Here is a 20,716-nt window from a genome sequence, read left to right as displayed (position 1 = left end):
ATAAACTTGTTTACTGACAACCAGGAGCCCCATTTTTACACTTTCTACAGCATGTTTATTTATGGTAATACATACCATCAGAAATTTTTTTGTTCAAAACAAAAAAATCAGTAGCCAACCAGCAAGCCAGGGCTCTAGACTTGCACCAGCTTCTCAAAATTTGACCCTTAACTTATTTTGCAGTTACAGCAAGAAATAATCTTTGCATTTATGTATATTAAATACATTGCAAAATAATAGCAGTAATTATATTTCTTAATGATGTACTTCCTTTATATCCATCAATCACACACATTTGAGGTATGTCAGGTGTCAGAAAATACTAATAATTACAGTTAATTAGACTTTTATTAGAAAAATGCTTAATATTATTATTGCAGGAGAGCCATGTCTTGCCAAGGGTCACATGCAACTAATCAAAACCATAAAAATTAAGAAGTTAAAGTATCAATTTACCTTGGGTAAAAAACCCTGATGTTTCTTACACATGTGAGCAACTTCATCTTCCTTAGCACAGGCAGCGGGGCCACCCAGCTAAATAAAGCTATACAGGTACATGTATTGTCAGGATCAGGACTCTAGAAGTATAGTAATTGAGCCCAATTCTTCTCTCACACAAGTTTCATACTTGGTTGCCTTTGCTACTCTGAATTATACTTATAAATTAGCTTAATATTAAGCCAAATTCCCTAAAATGCATATAGCTTCTAAAATGTAATTTTTCCTAATAGGAAAATCTCTTCTTAATGGAGAAAAATAGAAGTAAGGAAAAAAGTGTTAAATACTGAACAGTCACTCTGCAGTATGTTGGCATGTTGTGTTTATTAGAGAGACTTGATGAAATCAGAAACAGTCATTAATGGGAAAGTACACGAGAATAATCCTTCACCAGAGGCACCCTGGTGAAAACACTGGACATACTGCTAATATGCCTGAGCACAAGAAATTACATATGAGATTCACATAGGAAAGAAAGTTTCTGCTGCAAACGATAAACTAGGATACTATTCATTTTCACATGTAACATATTTTTCATTAATATTAGGGACAAGAGAACTCACTGTGACAGATACAGGCAACAGAAAGATTAGGAAGTGTGCAGGGATAAAAGCTTCTCTAAGCAAGGAGAAGACAGTTCATAAAAATATCTTACATATATTTGCTATTTCTACTGTTTTCTCAATAATGCAAGGTTATAGAAGAAATTCGATACATCATCCTGTAAAGAGAGGTTACTTTTTATTAAATTAAAGATGGGTAATGCTGGATTAAACAGTGAACCTGCCTTTTTTTTCTTTTTTTTTTTTTTGATGCCACAACATTCTGTGAAGGCTTACAGTAGAAAACATTTGCATATTTTTCCTGTCATGTGAACCATCTTTGGCTTTTAATAGGCCCCCTGAACATACTTTTCTAATTCTTTTAAGGAAAACCCTTACAACTTGTTTTATTCTTAACTTGGTTCCGGCCTTAAGATTTTATTAACAAAGTAGTATTTATAGTATTTCTATGGGGTGAAAAAAACAACACAACCATGACATAAATGAAGTATATGTATTGAGTACACTTCGAAAGATCCATTTTGTCTTTGCAAATATTAAGTTAAAAATGTTTTACGTGTTTTCAATTTAAAAAGTGTTAGTCCACAAGCTGTGTACAGCTTACTGGTTTTAATAACTAAATTAGCATTGCAGACAGAGCTTACACAGTACAGGGAAAACAACAAGATTTAACGCTGAGAAGTCAAGAAGGAACAATTAATTTTTACACCGTAGTTCAAGTGGTAACAAGCATGATACTAACTGAAAACCCACATAAAGAGAAAAGAAAACTATCTCCACAGCTTCCCAAATAAAAACAGTCAGATACTCTTAAAAATTTAGTACTGCTTAATAGATACAAACTGCTGGGGTGCAGGGGGCAAATATTTTCATGATAACAGAGGAAGTTTGGGACGCAGGGGATGCAGCAAAATTCAAAAGCTACTCTAGTTAAGCCAACATTTTGTTCACATAACTTTTATTTTCTTTCAACTTCAGTACCGAACATGGATCCCTCTGTATGTTTGTCCCACTTCTCGAACAAGAACCTCCACTTCACTCCTTTGCTTAAGGCTTTTTGTTTTCAGAGAACAATTTCTACCTTGAACTGCATGGTTTACTTGAACAACTTCGAACAGCATTTCACTATCCATACAATAGATGTCTTGCAGATACATAAAGTAGGTTAGTTAAACACTTACTAATATGTTTCTCTCTTTTCTGTGATCAGTTCTTCCATTAAATGATCTCTACTTTCAGTTTCTCTGTAACCTACTAACTCTCCTTTTTTCAGTTCCTGGAACCTTGTTTTCTGTTTGGGGGGGTTGGGGGTTTTTTTTGTTTGTTTTTTTCTTAAAAAGTTAACAGTTGTATTTAATGGAATTTAATGCATGTACACTTGAGATTCCCCTAACAAGAATTATATGTGTCACTTCTTCATTTCTGAGTACAAATGGGAGAATATTTAAATTTAATTTTAGTGGCTTAATTCTCAGAGGTTAACAGAAATGCTGGACAAAAAAACAACCTCAGAATTTCCAAGCAAGCCAGTTGCTTTTTTGTCTAGGAAAATCTTTTATACATACAAAATTATAACAAAACTATTGCATGCCTATTGCACCTTTCACAAAAGATTTCTGGGCAGAAAAGTTTGTTTTGGAAACAAGATGTATGGTTTTGGGCAACAGACTTGACACGATGAGATTCCATTTCTAAATAGCAACTAAAGCTTCATTTAGAACAAACAGAAGGTAGACTTTATGGCTAAGGAGTTAACAGCCCAGCTGTTGAGCAACCGTAGCTAATTCAGCAGTGGCATCCCAGACCCATAAAAAGACAGCTTTAGTGCCTCCTCTGTAACTAAAAGAGAAATCACTAAGACTCTGTTAGATTTCATTGCTGGCTTTGTTTTGTTTTCAAAACCTGTGCACAGCAGTGAATCTGACAGAAAAAAAAAAAAAAAGTACAATAAATTTAGTTTAAGGAACTGATAGTCAGCAAAGTTCTAGCAAAATGCAAAAATAAAATTAATTCCTGGAATCAACAGAATCGGGGAAGAGGAACAGCATGGCGTGGCGGGAGAAAGAAGAGAGGCTGGAGAAAGGAAAGAGCTCTACACTCAACTACATTATCCAACAATTTCACTTCTAGGATCTGGGCTCCTGATTGCCCACCTGCATGTGCTATTTCACTCCTGTCAGCTCTTCTGGAGCAAAACAACTAGTTCGTTGGAAACTAAACCCGTCAGTAGCTCTGCAGTTAATTCATTTTAGGGGTCACTCTGATGGCATTGTGGATGACAACTAGCCAGTTTTGACTGCCTCCACCACTCGATCACTTCAACTTAACATCACCTTCCTTCTCACATATCTTCATTGCAGACTTGAGAGAGAGAATGCTGTATCACCAAAACTGTGATGGCCTATAATCATATTAATCAAACTAATTCAGACACTTCAGGCAAAGGAACACTACAAAAAATAACTGTATCTTAGGACCAAAGGGAACCCTAAGGAGCCTAGGAGAAAATGCTATGAAGCACCCATTTCTTCAGGTGATGGCTAGCCCTGACCACTGAGAACACAAGCCATTTATTATGATTTAATTTGGAAACCCCTCTTCAAAGAGGATGTGTTTAACAGTAGACATAGCTCCTCTCCCCTTCTCTTCTCTGTGTTGACATATCCAAAAGGCTGAAGGACACGAACAAAGTAGGTTAAAGAAACCCGAATGACTTAGGGAGACTGAAAAATTTGTGAAAATCATCCTCTTCATGAACACTAGACTGTTCTAAAAGAAAAATATAGCAAGAAAATATATCTTTCTACCACATCTCTCTGACAAGAAGGGCAGTCAGAAGCCTCCAGGGTGAAAGAAAACCAAGACATTCAACTTTCTAGAAACTCCAAAGGGGGCTGGAAGCAGAAATCACAGCTCTGCATTTCATAGTAGAAACACCTTCAGTATTCTTGACCATCTAGCTAGAAGGTCTTACTTTCACCTTAAAAGTATCTGGTATATTTTTCTGAACCCTGCTAGGATCCTTTGGAAAGATACTTACATGATATGTTTTTTTAAATCCCATAGTTCCTACGCAGCTGTATGTGGCACCTGGTATCAGACCACATTGACCTTTCTTTTAAAAAAGGAACAGAAAAATTATTTAATATGTTAGGGGATAAGAAGGGAAGGAGGTAGACACTCTCCTGTCGAACTTCCACTGGCTTCAGAGAAAATTACAAGACTCAGAGATATCCTCATTCTCTGCTCTGGTTCAATTTGCTGAGAATACATTCTCTTCCCTAGAGTAATTTTGGAGGCAAATGGAAGAAAGGTAACTTGTCTTCAAAAAAGGAAACATTTAGTCTCTTGATGATATAAATGCCATTGAGAAACTTTTCTAACATTTTTCCCCTTCTCCACAAAGCAGAACATTTTCAAGTTGAAAATACAGGAACGTCAACATAGGTTACTCAAGCTGCAGGTCACTCACAGCTTTTGGGACTCACTACCTGGGCTAAACTCTACACCCAATTCACAACGTGCGCAACTTAGGCTTTTTAGAAGCACGGTAACATTTTTTTAATGACAACTTATTCACATTCCCCCCTTAATTCACTGCCCTTTACCTTTAAACTTGTGGCACAGCAGCTTCTAAGTGGAGTAATATTAAAAAACAAAAACCAAAACAAACAAAAAAACCACAACCACACATACTTTACCACGAATATGCCAAGCATAAGGCAAATTCATTTTCTGGATCTGTTATCAAGCAATATTTCACAAAGTCAAGACATAAAAGTTTGTCCCAAGAAGAAAAAAGAAAGAACAGATGCAGCTTGCAGTCTGGCACAGTGTACAGCACATGAGAAAGTTTGGAAAGAAAAGCCTGTAGCTCCCTTTTTACCTCACCAAGACAAAATGTACAAATAGCTATAATCCTCTCCCCATTTTGGGGCCAATAAAATAACTGTTAATGCATATGGTATTATAAAATGTTTAACAGTAAAATGCACCCATTTGGCTTTCCCTAGAATTCTGAATTTTTTGACTTGGTGCCAAATCATCTATGTAATTTCTCAGTTCAGTCATATTCAGTGATGCTTCCTACCTTCTGAAATATCACTCTACTGCTCCTATTGAATAAATTTAATTCTCTCCCTCCTCACCCCCAACTAACATGAAACAGATGGAAAATACATTACACTAGAAGTTCTCAAAGAATTATTTTCTGCTTCAAATACCAATCACTGATCACAGTGTGGTCCTTACGTGCACAACATATCGACTGGACTCAACTATGAGAAAAAAATCAAAGTTAGACCTATTGGGAGTCCACTACACTTAGTGAGAACTTTATTGGGTGTTTGTTGTTGGGTGTTTTTTTTGGCAGAACAGATGCAATACATGACGTTGGAAGAACTAAATATTTCTAAGTACCTTTCTGGTACCTTTGCTAGGTACCTTTCAAGACAATCCTTTAAAATGTACAGTTTCCACACCAAAGCCTCGTGCCACACACCAGCAGACATAAGATCAGCACTGAGAAGATAGTGCCCTTGCAGACAAGCAAAAGAATCTGCAGGTCAAAGTTGAGAGGCTCATTGTCTAGTTTTCTCATATTTGTTTCACCCAGCTTTAAGATTTTGCTTTAAATGACAATTGTGATCTCTCTGGAATTTGGCCCTCTTATGTATGTGTGTTATCACTATAGATGACTGAGGTGGCACGGACTCCTTGGCACACCTATAGTGAGAAGTAATCAGTGTACATCCAAAAAAAAAAATTAATTCAGCTTGAAAGGTCAAGCACTGAAGGAGGAACACATGGGAGCTCATTTTCCAGGTTATGTGTTTCACGGCTCTTGATTGTTTTCTTCCTTATCCTTCCCAGCATTACCAGTTACTTACATTCATGCAACAAAAAAATCTGGCAACACATCCAGTGCAGAGTTGTGCATAAATCAAAATTCAATTGTTTTAGTATCTGAACTCAATAAATTATTTCACACACAGGAGAGAAGCTGTATGCAAAAGGAACACATTCTTCAATCACAGCCAGCCAATCAAGCTAGTGTAACACAAATGAAAATCCCCACTGAGTTACAGGCTGAAGAGCTATTTGGAACTACAATGTGGCCATCTACCCCTACCTTTGCTACAACGCAGCCAGATAAGGTATTATTCTGTATTTTTAAAAGACCTTCCTATTGTGTTAAGTTAATTCAGCTGAGCTTTAGCAAGTGTGAGAAAGGAATCACAGACTTCTGCCCATCCTGACAGAGCACAATGCTTTCTGCCATGAGTAGTCCCAAAGAAGTCACGCAGCATGCCAGGTACAAAGTATCTGCAGAAGTGAGCCCTCAGACAAGGCTATAAAAGCTCTAGGTTAAGGAAGCACACGCCAACTTGCTTCTGCTTGATCTGTTACACAGCTTGACAGTAACAGATAGCCAGTTGCATTAGTGTCAATGTTCAGATAAGTTTCTCTCAATATCTGTCACAAAAAACAGACGCAGTATCAGTGTGCCAGCTGTATTATCGGTCACTACATAGTTGATCATACTTAATAACATCCCCGAGCACAGACATGGCTAACAAGTATCACAGACGGCAATTACTGTTGTGCGCCACAGTCATCCAGACCGTTCTGACTCCGAGCTGCCAACAGCGCGCATTCGGCGAGTGCCTGCCTCCCACCTTTTCCCTCTCAAATACATTAACTTGCCTCAATACGGAGCCAGAGTTTGTTTTGAAACTATCAAGAGGATCACTGAAAGAAAAGAGGAAAAATACCATAAATGATCGTCTGGACTGTTTCCAGAGTAGCGTATTCTCTTAGCGATTGCTTTGGAAGCAAGCCAAAAATGGGAAGTGTTCTTGCAAATGAGCACGCTACTATTCTCAAGTACAAGTTATCATTTAATTCTTTTGTCAACATCAGCACGGTTAGAAATTAAGAAGCCTGTTTAATAAACAGGTTACTTGAATTCATTACCAAATGACAATTTCTTCTCTATCCATCCCCCCCATGTTCACTCAGCTCCTGTCCCCCACCCACTTCCCAACATACACTGCTTTCTTTTTAGATACTTTCTCTCCTTTATTGAAAGTCAAATAAAATTAGTATATTAATTACATCAACCATGACTAGGTCTGTAATCAAGAGCAAGTTACATAAGAAAAGGAAAAAAGTCAGTCGCTCCAAAAAAAATTTGAAAACCTCAAAACAAGCTTCTACAGGACACAGGGCTTAATATTTTTAACAGGGCTTTGATACAGTCTACTGAATGGTTTCGTGGGGGCAGTTTTTCATATTACGATTACTCCTAATGCGATCACCCTCCGCAGCATATAAGCCCTCATCCCTTCCCAACAGAACAATGAAAGATTTGTGCAACGCTACAAAGGCATCAGATCAACTCCACTCACTTCACCTTGTACCAAATTTCCCCGTAAAAACTCATCAAGAACACAATCGTTTTTCTTCCCTGAGGACAAATTATTAATAATAAGATACATTTATTTTTCTTTTAGGGTGCTTGTAATCCTCTCTAGAGGATTTTGAAGTCTTCACACAGACATCTCAGACTCAGTGACTGCTGCCAGCTTTTTTTTTTGAGATTCTGTAGGTTTCTCCTCTTCACAGATTTGTGGTGGTTTTTTCCAGTTTTTGACTTACAACATTTCTCACCAACAAATGTCTGCCTATCTTATGGTAAGAATATGGTAAGGTATAACTCCTTGTGTCATCTTACAATAAAAATTATAGACCTTGTGTTAAATGTGCATGGAAATACCTGTTTTCAAGCAAACTGCCTATTCTCTTGATTTTACTGTAAGTGAAGACAATGAAATATCCTTTCTCACACTAAGCAGAAGTGTCTTATACGTGTTAGCCCCAGCAACAGCAATGCTAAGGGTAAAAATAATTCTGAGAATACGGGTAACTGAACCAGTCTGAATTAAAAAGTACAACTCAGTAGTCTTGGATTTGCTAGTATTTTAAACTAATCACAGTGATACCCTGGCAAGCCAAAAGTTTCGAGTTAGTTTTATGCCAAAAGATATTGTAGAAAGGAAAACACATTTTACTCTGGAAACTTGATATTCTGTTTGAAAGATCTAAAATTATACTCTTCTGTCTGAATTTGTACGCACTTACGAGACAAACCTCTAGCTCAGTTTTTATTGTGTGTGTATTCTTTCCATTACTAACCACAGCTCATTCTTCCTCAGCTTTGGCTTCCTTATAATTCTGTCACAGACCATGTGAAAGAACAAATTGTTTAACTACTCATATCTGAGATTATTAATACAATGTTCTGTGATAGGTATGACTTGCTCAGCAAGAGGTACAAGGAACATAACCTTAACCGGTTTAAAACGGTAATCCTGAATCTATACTTCATACAACTTTAAATCTTCTAGTTTAAATTTTAAAATGCAGTATGCAACTGCTGATTTCCATATCCAGAGAGCTCACTACTTTGGATTAGCCAGTATGAAGTTTACAGATTGAGGATCCAAAAATTTTAAAAGCAGACTGATGACATATTTCTCTTGGGGAGGGGGGGAAGCTGGTAGAACATAACCTATAATGTACATGTTACAACAAGTTGCACGTTTACTTACGTTCACACGTGTCTCCTTTTTGCTGGTATCCCGCTTTGCAGATACATTTTCCAATAGGCACTAACCATTCTCCCTCTGCGCTGCAGTGCATCTTTGGCGAGTTCTCTGCCTCCTCCTCTGCACTGCTGACGCAAGTTCCTCGTACTTCAACTAAAGAGGAAAACTCTGAGCCAGTCACTGTGTCAGGAAAAATAGCTAAGTTCTCAATGATGGACCAGCACTTCTTGTAGTAGACTTTGACAGAGACCAAAGCAATGCAGGCCCCTACATCCTGAAATGCAAGATAGAATCCTTTTTTGGACAAAGGTCCAATTTCTCTCACCTCTGTGTTAAGTTTCATTTTTCTCTCCCCAAGATCACCCTGGGTAAAACTTTCATCTGCTGCAATAGTGTCTATTTTTACATATTGGTTTTCTCGGATATTCCTGCCAGTGTCGTAGTCTGTTTCATAATAATACAAGTTAAAAGTTTCTTTACAAGTCCCCAGAACTCCAGGAAGACTGTTACAATCCCTCAGAGTGAATTTCAGTTCTACAAAAATCCTTTGTGCATTGCTTTTTGCAATCCAGTTAGTCCGAAGCCAGTTGTTTTGGTTTGATTCCATCACCTGGCATACCTGGTATGTTCGTATAGGAGTGTAGTTTTCATCCAGTCCACTAATTTCTTCCCACTAAAACAACAGCAAACAGTTAGTAATACAAAACAAGTACGCCACCAGATGTAACTCTTGTGTATTTTAAAAGGCTTCACACAATTCAAGTCTCCTCCTTTTTTACAATACGGCTTCATAAAAAGTAGGTTATTGTTAAAATACTCTTAAGCACCCAAAAGAAAATACATATTAACACAGCTGCAGGCTCTCTCTCCCTCCACGTCTTTCCCACACATAAATAACTTCTAAAAATCATTGTCATATCATGGGCACAGTTGTAAAGAGGAAGTTTCAGAGAGGGCTGTTCAACATACCAAGTTCTGATTACACACTGGGCTTTCCCACATTTCATTAAGGTCATGACAGTTTCGGGTGAGCAAAGACCAAAAGGAGGGAGGCAGCTTCGCTTCCAGAGAAACCTAAAATCAGTGAAGTCTTAGAAACTGAAATTGCCTAGTGTTACAGCACATAAAACTTGTGTACATAAAACTTCCAGTTAAACTTTCAGTTGTGCAGAAAGCATGGGACTGGGTCCTGAAACTTGTGAGTCGTACGATTTTCACTCCTATATGATGAAAGTGGCATAAGAGAGAGAGGGCAAAAGAAAACAGACAGAATTCAAAAACTGAAAGCAAGAAAACATTTTGATTGTCCCTTTTTGTTCAGTCCACCTTCTGTCCTACTTACAAACCAAAGAAGGTAAGCAGCAGATCCTCACCCCACATTTCGTTCAGCGGCTGCATCCATGTTAAAAGCAGCAAGCTTCATTTAGTTGGGAGTTCAAATGAACCATGAGATTACATACATAATTAAGAACAACCCACATGACTGAAAGTTCACTGGTTCAAAGCCTGGGTTTTGTTGTTGTTCCCTCTTTAGGATAACAACTGTGTAACAAACTGGTAAGCCTGTAACAGCCCGGTAGTCTTTAACGGCTTTTGGTGGCATGAGAATTTGCACCTCCGGCAATGGCAAACCTTCCACTGAAATCAACCAGGCGGATCTGCCCAGGTGTAACCAAAACAATACCTGTCTCTCACCTTTTTTCACATCTCTTGTAACATTTAATTCACTGCAGAAACCATAATGAATTGGGGCGGGGGGGAGGTTTGAGCTATCCTCACCCGATGATACAGGCAACCGTGACTTCTCAGTATGGCACTTAGCCCTCTGGCCCTGTGTCAATAATGCACTTAAGCTCACGCTTAAGATCAATGGCAGTACTTATGAGCTTAATGGTAAGCATGTGCTTAAGTGCTTTGTGGGACTGGCATGCTCGGCACCTCTGCAGGATGGAGCACCCACTGACATTCCTTATACTGGTAACCAAGCATGGAAAGCATTGGTTTCCCAGAGTAGGAGCCATGCGGTATACAGTACTTCGCAAGCCTATTTGACAGCAAATAAGATCATTTTAATGCTGGTCTACTGCTCCAAGAAAAAGCAGATGTGGCTGGAAGTTATCACCGCAAAATATGTCATGGCTGCAGATGCTGAAATGCACAGAAGTTGTAAATATCAAAGCGCATTTCAAAGACCTACAGTTAATATAGACGCGGTATGTATGGTATTATATATGCATATGGTATTAAATTATTGAAATATATTATTAAATGCTCATGGAGTTAACTGAACTGATTGCATATGGAACTGTATTAATCTCAGAACAGAAGAAAGTCTATCTTCATAACAGATTTATTAGATCTGAATGGGTAAGGCTTTTTTTCCCCCTCTATAAGGAACAGTATTAATAAGGAAAGGAAAAAAAGGGGCCCTGAGCTGAGTCTTTTGGCTCTGCCACAAAAACCAAAACAAAAACCCCCAAAACCACAAAGATGACAAAAAAGGCATGAAGCCTGAATTTTTACTGATTTTTATATTCTCCATTTCACATGAGGTAGTGTTGGGCTTTTTGTTTTGGGTTGGTTTAGGTTTTTTGTCTGTTTTATTTTTTATCTTGTGTAAGCAGTCTTCCCTCAAAACACCAAGCCAGATTCTGCAATGAGATATTCCAGTTAGACAACGTTTCATATCTTTGAAGTGAAAGTAACTCTAATGCACCACACAACAGAATCTGACTCCTCGGGTTTTGATGTGGACCGCTCTATCAAAACAAATCCCCACCCTCAAAAAAAAACCAAAACAAAACAAAAAAACCCCCATAAAACAAAACAAAAAACCAACAAACAAACAAAATACATTTAACAAAATCAAACCATTTTTCATAATACAACACAAATGAGCCTTCGTGGAGTCAAAACCCCATTACATGAGGCTAGCTAGTATTAGAGAGATTCTTATGCTACAGTTAAGGAAAACAATACAAAACACTAAATTCAGATAAGAAGTCCTACTTTATGTTATCCCTAGCATTAAACACTGAAGTCTAGCTTTCCATATTTTCCCAAAGCCATGGAATATGATTTTCCTAAAAAACTAAGGAAATATGGCTTATGATTCAATTCTGTAATCACAGAATTATTATTTCAAGTAGTCCATTGGAGGTGTACCTGCTTCTCTGTGGGGGAAAAAAAATACATCAGTACAGGTTTTCACCTACACTATCTGAGGTCACGATTCATTAAAGTCTTTCTAAAGTGATCAGTTCCATGATAGCTTTTAGAGCAAGAAAATCCAACTTTTCTTTATCCTGCTGCAACATATGGTGATTCACATGCAATTCTATTCAAATGTGTCTTGTTCTATTGGTTTCAATATATGGTATTTTAACTTCTTAGTTATCTTAACAATGTTTGAGATCATTGTTAGATGTAACATTTGCAGTTGAATGAGGCATTTAACGAGTGTCTGGCTGATATATTCCGTACTGTGATGATGCAGTAGTTTCTCTCAAGAAGAAGATTTTCTGTGTTTATTCCCATGAAGTCTTTATTGCAGTAATTAAAACTAGAAAAATATTTATTTTCAAAATTACATTATTAAAATAGTACTTTTATGTTCATATACAGGCAACTATTTCTGAACGTTCTCATGCATACGAATCCGGTCATTAGTTTTGACTCACTTTTAATTCCTGATTGAAATTAGCTTCTACCTCTAAAAGTCGCCTTTTACTATTTGTTGAATTTGACTCTACTTTCATCTTTAAGAATGCTGACATGTGTAACATGTAGTGACATGTCTTTCATTATCTACAGGTTGGCCTAATATAATTGCCACCAAGTTAATCTTTCAAACACCTCTGGTAAAGGCTTCAATCAGTGCAAAACGCTAATGCCGAGGTTATTAGCCATCATACGCGTTGAGCTCGCATTACATTCTTTCTGAAGTCCTTAGATTTGTTTCCAGTTTATGCTTTTATTGATTTTACGATCTTGCTTTTAAAGAAAGACACTTTCAGATTTTCATTCTTCTTATTTAAAGGATTTGTTACACTTTTATATCCCCACTCACACTTCACGCTCTTCTGGCTTCGGATTTCTTAATGCGCTGAAGATTAAGGGCCTGATCCCCCAACTCCTTGTTCATGCAAGGAGTCGCAATGGATTCAGCAAGACTGCTTCCATAAGTAAGAACTGTCCATATAATTTATGATTTGTCAGACTGAATCAAGGTAGGACTGAGCTAAGGTAGGACAATATACCCATTATATCTTTCTGAAAATGTTCTTCCTCAGGGCTTGAGGAAGAAGGGTTTTTAATACCACTTTTAATTCAGACTGAAAGCAGCTTTTCTCAACGTTACGTAGATAATAAATAAGACAATAACAACGACGTTTCTAACTGTCTCATTTTTTATAATGGTGTACTTTAAAATGGTAGATTTCATGGAGTACCATGAGATTAATTTGTAAGTAAGCTGGAGGTGGCCTTAACCACATAATTCATGCCTTGTTCCAGATATCAAGCTCCTCAAGACTTGGGGATGTTTCAAGTTTGGAATGTCACTTCAAACACATCTGCAGTATAAATGTTTTTATTTTAGAGCACTTCAATCTGTGCTATTCAATTACAAAGAAAACATTGTAAACAAATTTATGATCAGCCATTATACAGAAAATGAAAAACATATTTTTAGAAAGTTTCCACACAGAAGTAAATCTGCTGTTTCTAAAAGAAGAAGGAAAAAGTGATTTAAAATACCGTGTTATAAATATACAGAGCTTTCTGGTACAGCACAAAGGATTACACTACAAAACACAAAGATACAGACAACATTTAGGTGAGTTTCTAAGGAGACTCTTCTTTTAATTAGCTTGTACATGTGTACACTGCAACCTGAGGTCTGCTTCTTTCCAGTCTAAAAATTAAAAAGCCGTAAACACTTGGTACGATTGATTACTGAGAGAAATATGAGGGGGAGCTAGTTTAAAGCAAGTCTTTCAATTGCTTTGGTAAAATAACTGCTCATCTTTAGGAACTTAATTTTTGCCTGGAGTACTCACCCCATTGGGAGGAGAGGAAATCCATTCCAACTCTGTCTGTTGTGCTTTAGAGTCCAGCAATATTACTACAAAAGAAAAAAAAAAAAAAGAATTTCCATTGTTTGTTAAATACAGTAAGTGGGAATATAAAACCAAAGAACAAAGTCTGAATTTTAAAAAGTGATAAAAAGAATACAATTTTTGTACAAATTAGTATTTTTTCTTCATATTATTAAAAAAAAAGTCTGCAACCACAGCTATGCATTCACTTGTGATTAAATTATTATGTACCATCCACATATAAGCAGATATACATTAATCTTAACAATTTCATTGCTTAAATCAAAGTGTATTGTTTTTCTCAGTGCTCTAAAGTGTTACTAATCTGTCATTAAGATGCATGCTCCCTTTATCTCCCTTGTCATAAGAAGGACATTTCCCATATGCTGGTTATTACAGTGAACTTAAAGCAAACAAATACACACCAACGTTTCAACACTTTTCCAAACTGATTTAGACAGGACTAGTCTGTACCTTACTGGGAGCTGCACTGCAAAAGCAATGGTCTTTTTGAGTTTGAAAGAAAAAAATAATGACCCTTAAGTGATAAAGCAGTAATTCTATAAACAAATGACAATCAGGAATACAGAAAATAAAAGACTCTGCCATTACCTCACACTTTGCATGCACAAATTCCTACATACACAAATTTAGACTAATTCACTTCATGGTAATGGCTTACTAAAATCTTCATGTCATTATACCCCAGTGACACTTCTATACAAAAAGACATCGGGTCTAGTAGGACCACAATTATTTTCAGCTAAATGTATCCCATCTCCGAAAGTGGTTAATCACAGGCTAATAAACCAACTCTTACATATTTTACAGTACATATTGGAGGTTATATTATTGATGTTCTGTTACTTCCAAACATACGGTTTTATATTTGTCTTACATTTCAATTATAGCTTTAAGCTTCTTTCTTAACATATTATAAGTTTCTGTAAGATTTTCAAATGGTAAATATGTTAATCTGTGATGTCCAAAAAAAAAAAAACCCAAACAAAATGTGAAAGAAGGTATGACATCAAATTACACAGCCAAAGCTGTGAAGTGATCAACCATATATCTAGGTTTGGTACACTTTGAAGACTCCTTCTTCAAAGCTGCATATTTAACTTCATACTTCTATTTGATTAAATAAAAAATAACTCTTTAAATTAAATCTATTCAGTATATTTTAGCTATAAAGCTATTTATAGGTTTATACACAACATTTAAGTACTGATATTTCAATGCATGATTTAAGGCTGTAACTTGAAGCAACTTTTGTCAGGTCTTTTGAAATGGTTATAATTCTGGCTTTAGCCCTTTCTCCTAGTAGAATTTAACACAAAATTTCAGTGAATTACTAGAAAGATGAGATGACTAAAAAAGTTATTTAAAGGCTCATACAGTAATATCTGGAATGTTAGCTGAACACAAAACGGTAGCTTCCAGGCCTGTATTTCAGTAATGAAGTGGAACTACTCATTAAGGAAGTTTGATAGTCTCTCTCTCTAGAAAGATTATCTGCTGATTTCATTAAGCTTGAATTCAAGGGGCTTTACTTTGTAACACTTTCTATAGAAAAGCAGGTGGTGTATGGGGTGTTTTGTTAAACAAGAACATTTATAATGGTCCTGGAAAAAAGGTACCACTAAAAATTTAACCATTTCAGCACCAGCACAACGTCCCATGGCTGCAGTTCATTATACTTTTTATTTGGCAGCAATTCTCCATCACATAGCAACGGGTGGGCACATCCCAGAAAGAAAAGACAACAAGCAGACAAACAAACAAACAAGCAAGCATAAAACCCTGCTCTGCAAACACCCCTTGCGAAGAAAACGTGGCGTTTCCGTGTGGCACCGAAAGTTACTGGGGAAGGGCTTTCCAGGCCAGCGGCTGGTGCGCTGCTCCCAGCCCGGGGAGCCCCGTGGCCGTCAGGGCTCGTTGTGCAGCGCTGGGAAGCGATGCGGGAGGACGGCGCCGTGCTCCGCGCACCCCGCCGGCAGCCGCGCGGGGATGCGCAGCCTCCCGCGCGCGGAGCACACCGAGACGCCGGGCGCGCTCCAGCCGCGGAGGGGAGATGCTGCTCGGGGCCCCTCTCCGCGGCGCGGCGGGACAGAGAGCGAAAGGAGGCGCAAAACCGGCGGGCGAAGCGCGGAGGCGCGGCCGCGGGGAAGGGGCTCCGCGGGGCGCCGCGCAGGCGGGGAGCAGCGGCCTCTCGCCTCCGCGGGGAGCCGCAGCCGCGCACCCAGCCCGGGCGCTGCGCGGGGCTGCGCGCAGGCGGACACGCCTCCGCGCTGAGGAGCGAGGCTCGCCGGCGGAGCACCGGTACCGCACCCCCCCACCCCAGTCCCCCCAGCTCGGCAGCCGCCTGTTTGGGGAGGGAGCGCCCAGGAGGGCAGCCCCGGAACGGAGCCCCGAGGTCTCGTAGCCACGGGGCGGAGGGATAGGACCTGTCCCCCGGGAGAGCGGTCCGCAGCGCCCGCGCATCTGCCCTCGCCCCAAGGGTCTCGGCCGCGGGGCTGGCAGAGGGGTCCGCAGGCAACGCGGTCACCCCCTCGCTTGGAGAGCCAGGCGGACCCAGCCCCGCTCCTCTCCAGCATCTCACCGCGGCTTTTATTCAGCTACAGAAAGGAAACTCGGAAAACTTTTCAGCCTCTCACCCCCCCATCCCTCTTCCGTACCCAGCAGGGAGCGGTGGGAAAGCACGCGGGGCTGCTGCCGCCACCGGCCCTTCGGCGAGGCCGGGGATGAAGCTGCAAAGTTACTTTTTTATTTTTTTTTCCCCTCGCCCTTTCTTCCGTGTGAGTTTTCTGCGCTTGCAGCAGGTAGTCGCTATCAATCCCTGTCTGCCGCTCGCCCCCTCCTGACCCTCCTTTAGCTAGGCTGATTTTCCCCAAACATACACATATTATACACACACACTTATATGTATAGATGCATATATATACACATCCATACAGGTATTACACACACAAACACCAGGCAGGCTACCGCCGGGAGGCACCGGCGCAGCCCCGATCGCGGCGCAATCCGCAGGGCTGAGCGGGGCAGGCAGCCCGCACCCTCCCTGCCTGCCTGCCCGGCCCTCCTCCGCTCCCCACCCCACGGCCACGCGTTAGTACTCTCCGTGGGGGGGGGTCTTTGTGCTTTACAGCCCCTCCAAATAAACTTTGGAAATAGTGCTAAGGAAAGGCTCTCTCCTGTTTCCCTCTCTAACCTCGCCATCGCCGCCTTCTCTTAAGGGCAGAGGACATTTTAATTGAGGAATTTTTTTAAGCTCCAGTTACAAGCTCGAGATGGTATTTTACTGCATACCAACGGTTTGATGAAAAATATTGACGTATTCAGCTGAGGGGGAGAAACCCCCAAAAGCATACCTATGCGGAGATATCGAAAAAGCCCCTGGCTCCCCCTTCCCTATCTTGTCCCCCCCCCCGAAGATGGAGACGGACCTTCGCCTTCGGCTGTCAAACGCGAGCAGGGCGCTCCTTTAAATCATTTCGGATTTTCTCAGTGTGAGGAAAGAGATTCCCAGATGGACTTTGTGAATTGATTTTATCCACCTCCATCAGTCTCTGATAGAAAACTGCCTGTTTTCTCCCTGTGCGCGGGGGAAACAAACGTCTGGGTTTCGCCTTACACAGATACCGGTGTTGGATTGATGGGAATGGGGAAGCCCGGTTGTGATACGCAGATCGTGTAAAACATCCATCCCTAAACCTCTCCCTCTCTCCAGCGATGCCGGGGGAGAGCACACACGTTGCAGAGACACGACGCCAGGCTGTATGTACCCTCTAAACGCGTGTCCAGCCTGCACGGCTGGGAGGTGCAAAACTGCACCCCGATGCTCCTTCCCACGGTCTGTGCACGGCCCCGCGGGGCCCGAGCGCTGCAGGCCCCCGGTGGGCAGTGGCTGCCCCGCAGCCTCAGCCCCGCTCCCTGCCGTGCCTCCCCCGAAACGTCCCGGGCCCTGAAACTCGGCCCCCAGCCCCTGCAGCCCCCGCCCGGGGAGCAAGCGAGGTAACCCGCCCTCCCGGCACCTCGTCGGGAGGCTTAAGGCTGCCACAGGAGAATGAGGCTCCCCTGCACGGATCCCGGGGGCTGTCTCCCCAGCCCCATGCCTGTTCATCACGTGCAAATGCCTCGCAAACCTCATTCCTGAGAGCAAAGGCAGTTGTCCCGGTCTCTCACACATACACACGCACACCCACAGTGAATGCCTTGCTCTTTCCTCCTTCCCACCTCAACTAAAAAAATGCCTGTTTTTTTTTTTAAAGGGGGGGCTGACGAGCAGCTCGCAGCGGCAGGCAGGTCCTCCGCTAAGCCACCACACAGACTTCGTGTGCAAAAGCAATAAATAAGCCCAAACTTTTGTTTTCCGCATCACCTTACCTTCTTTTGCAGCCTGTGCCTCCCCCGTGTGTGCAAAGCGGAACAGCCAGACGGAGCACAAAATAATCCAAGAAGGGAGCCTATTTTGGAAAACCATGGTGCAGGAGCGGGGTGATTTTATATTTCTAGCTATAGATTTCTAGACACTGCCGCTGCCGCCGCTTGGTGGGTGCTAGAAGACGGTGGAGAATTTGCTCTGCTAGTCTCTGGCTCGGCGCTCCCTCCCTCCCGGCTGCCTTTCTCCTCCTCCTCCTCCTCCTCCTTATTCTTCTTCTTCTCCTCCGCCTCCTCCTCCGCGCCGCTGCCCGGCTCCCGCACCGGGCCGGCCGCACGCCAGCCCCGACTGCAGCCCGGCCGCCCGCGCCGCGCTCCGATAATATCAATTAAGGCGAGGGGGCGGGACCGCAGTGGCAGGGCGGCCCGTCCCTCAACCGGACTGACAGCGACCGTCGGCCAAACAGCAGCGATTCTCGGAGCCCGGCGGGCCGAGCTGTCGCCTGAGTCGTCGCGGGCGGGGGGGGCGGGGTCGGCGGTGCAGCCCAATGAGCGTGCGGTGGTGTCGGGTTGCTGCCGGTACCGGGGAGCTGCGGGCTGTTCGCGGGGCGACGGCGGCGGGATGGAGGGGCCGAGCCGGGAGTGGGGTGCTGGGCCCGGCCAGCACCCGGGGGCTGCCCCGCACGCCTGGAGGCGGCTGGCCGGGCCGCATGTCCTCCGAGCGAGAGGGGAGGCCGGCCCTCGGTGCTCCGTCTGTCCGCCCCGTGCCGCGGCTGCTGCGGTAGGGAGCGAGGGAGTCCCGGCCGGGGCCCAGCCCGAGCCGCCCCCGGCGGGTCCCGGCACTGCCCCCGGCGCGTCCCGGCGCTGCCCCCGGCGCGATGCCCGGCCGTGGCTGGGCTAAGCGCGCACCTGGGCTGCTGCCACCGAAAGGGAAACTTCTGCAGGAGCTGCCGGATGGTGCCCCGAGACAGTCCTCTGCCAGAAGTCAAGTTCCTCAGGGCTGACATCACTCCGGCTCCCTTCCCTTTGTTTTATTTGGGTTTTCTGCCACCCGATTTTCCCCAACTACGAAGAACAGGTTAATGACAATACAGATCTTATTTTGGGGGGGAAGGGGCGGTTGCTTCCCCCCTCCCCGTCGGGTGTAACCTGAAGCGGGGGTAGTCCGCTAACAATGAGACAATTTAAATAGGAGGGGGAGGAAAAAGCAAAAAAACCCCAAACGAGTGAGAGAGGGACTTGCCAAATCTCTTTCCTCAGCGCTCACCCTGCGCGCCGGCAGTGCTTTTCCCGGGGATCCATTATGCCCCCACCCCCCCGTTTTCCCTTCCCCAAACCCACCCTTGCTCCCTGAACGGGCGAAACCGCAGAGCGACACAGAAACTTACCGTTCCCTGAGCGAGGCTGCAGAGCGGAGGGTGCTGCGGCGGGCACGGTGACTCCGCTGGCCTCGGTGGGAGCGCTCCTCTCCCCGGCCGCGCCGGGGCCGGGGCCGGGGCCGGGGCCGGGGCCGGGGTCGCGCAGCCCCCGCGGCGGGAGGTGGCTGCCCCGGCTGCGCTCCCCGCTCCGCGCCCCGCTGCGGAGCCCCTGCCCGGCCCCTACCTCTAACTCTGCCCTGCGCACCTTCCCGGGGCTGATGCTGCGCGGCGCGGAGCTGGTTTTGTACAGCTCCGTTAAAAGTGCATCGCCGCGTCCTTTCCGAGGAGAGAAACGCGATGTAAGCGGAATAAGTGATTATTGTCCTGGAAGCCGGCGACGACAGCGAAGCGCAGGGGGTGTAATTGCAATTCGGTGGCAAGATTATGCGAGAATCTGAAACAATCCTTGTGCAAATGGGGACGCTGATACAGAAAATGTTATGCCATGAGTGGAAATTTAAATTGTGCGGGGTTTGTGTATGGGATCTTTAGGCAGATAAAGTAAAATTAGAATTAAAGATTGATAATAACAATAATAGTAATATGCTCAGCATTGTCGGATAAACAGCCACCATACTCCGGGCTTTGAGCACTTTCCCTGTGGTCTCCTCGTTACTTCTGAGAATGGTGTGGAGGTAGCCTCAGAAATGAACTGTATTCCTTTCACTTGCTAAACAATTAGTACTCGTGGCTTAGAATATGACACCTTTTGCATTTCATTCAGAATGCTCTTTTGATACTCTGGATACCACGATGAGTGTAGGCAAAGTACGTGTTCTTGATTCTCTCGTCCTCTCTCCTGTCATTCCCATCCTCATACATGCATACTCAGAAAGAGGAGCTGTACCGAACAGTGAGTTTGCTTATCTTCTTTTAAAAAGACTATTTTGTTTTAAATACTTACATGCAGGTATTTTGTAACTTCCTTGCAAGTTTTCACAGGTAAAGTTAGTTTGCATGTGGCATATGTTGTAACAGTGATTAAAGAAGATGTAGGAAGTCCTTAACCTAGTTAGTCCTCTACGATTTTCTAGCATAAAGTGCAGGAATTTCACTACAACATCATTAACCCAAAAAGACATTTTTTAACCTACACAATGTGTTTAAAAAAAAAGGTGGTTTGTATTGAGACTTTGAATGACTAT

General features: G+C 42.6%; 1 protein-coding gene across 6 annotated transcripts in view; it reads right to left on the bottom strand.

Moving 5' to 3' along the window:
- EPHA7 (EPH receptor A7) overlaps nucleotides 1-18,259 on the bottom strand; it is a 165,920-nt gene extending 147,661 nt beyond the window's left edge. For 5 of the 6 annotated variants that reach the window (XM_059829347.1, XM_059829373.1, XM_059829355.1 and 2 more), the window contains exons 1-3: nucleotides 18,160-18,256; nucleotides 13,732-13,796; nucleotides 8,675-9,344 (exon numbers count right to left, since the gene is read on the bottom strand). In XM_059829347.1, the coding sequence (XP_059685330.1) occupies nucleotides 8,675-9,344; nucleotides 13,732-13,796; nucleotides 18,160-18,256 (832 nt within the window). Of the gene's footprint in view, nucleotides 1-8,674; nucleotides 9,345-13,731; nucleotides 13,797-18,159 lie in introns of all 6 variants that reach the window. The other variant, XM_059829381.1, reaches the window with a different exon arrangement.
- Between the last annotated feature and the right edge of the window lie 2,457 nt (nucleotides 18,260-20,716).

The sequence above is a fragment of the Gavia stellata genome, chromosome 2, assembly GCF_030936135.1.
Source record: "Gavia stellata isolate bGavSte3 chromosome 2, bGavSte3.hap2, whole genome shotgun sequence".
NCBI classification, from domain to species: Eukaryota; Metazoa; Chordata; class Aves; order Gaviiformes; family Gaviidae; genus Gavia; species Gavia stellata.
This window is presented reverse-complemented; position numbering and strand designations above follow the sequence as displayed.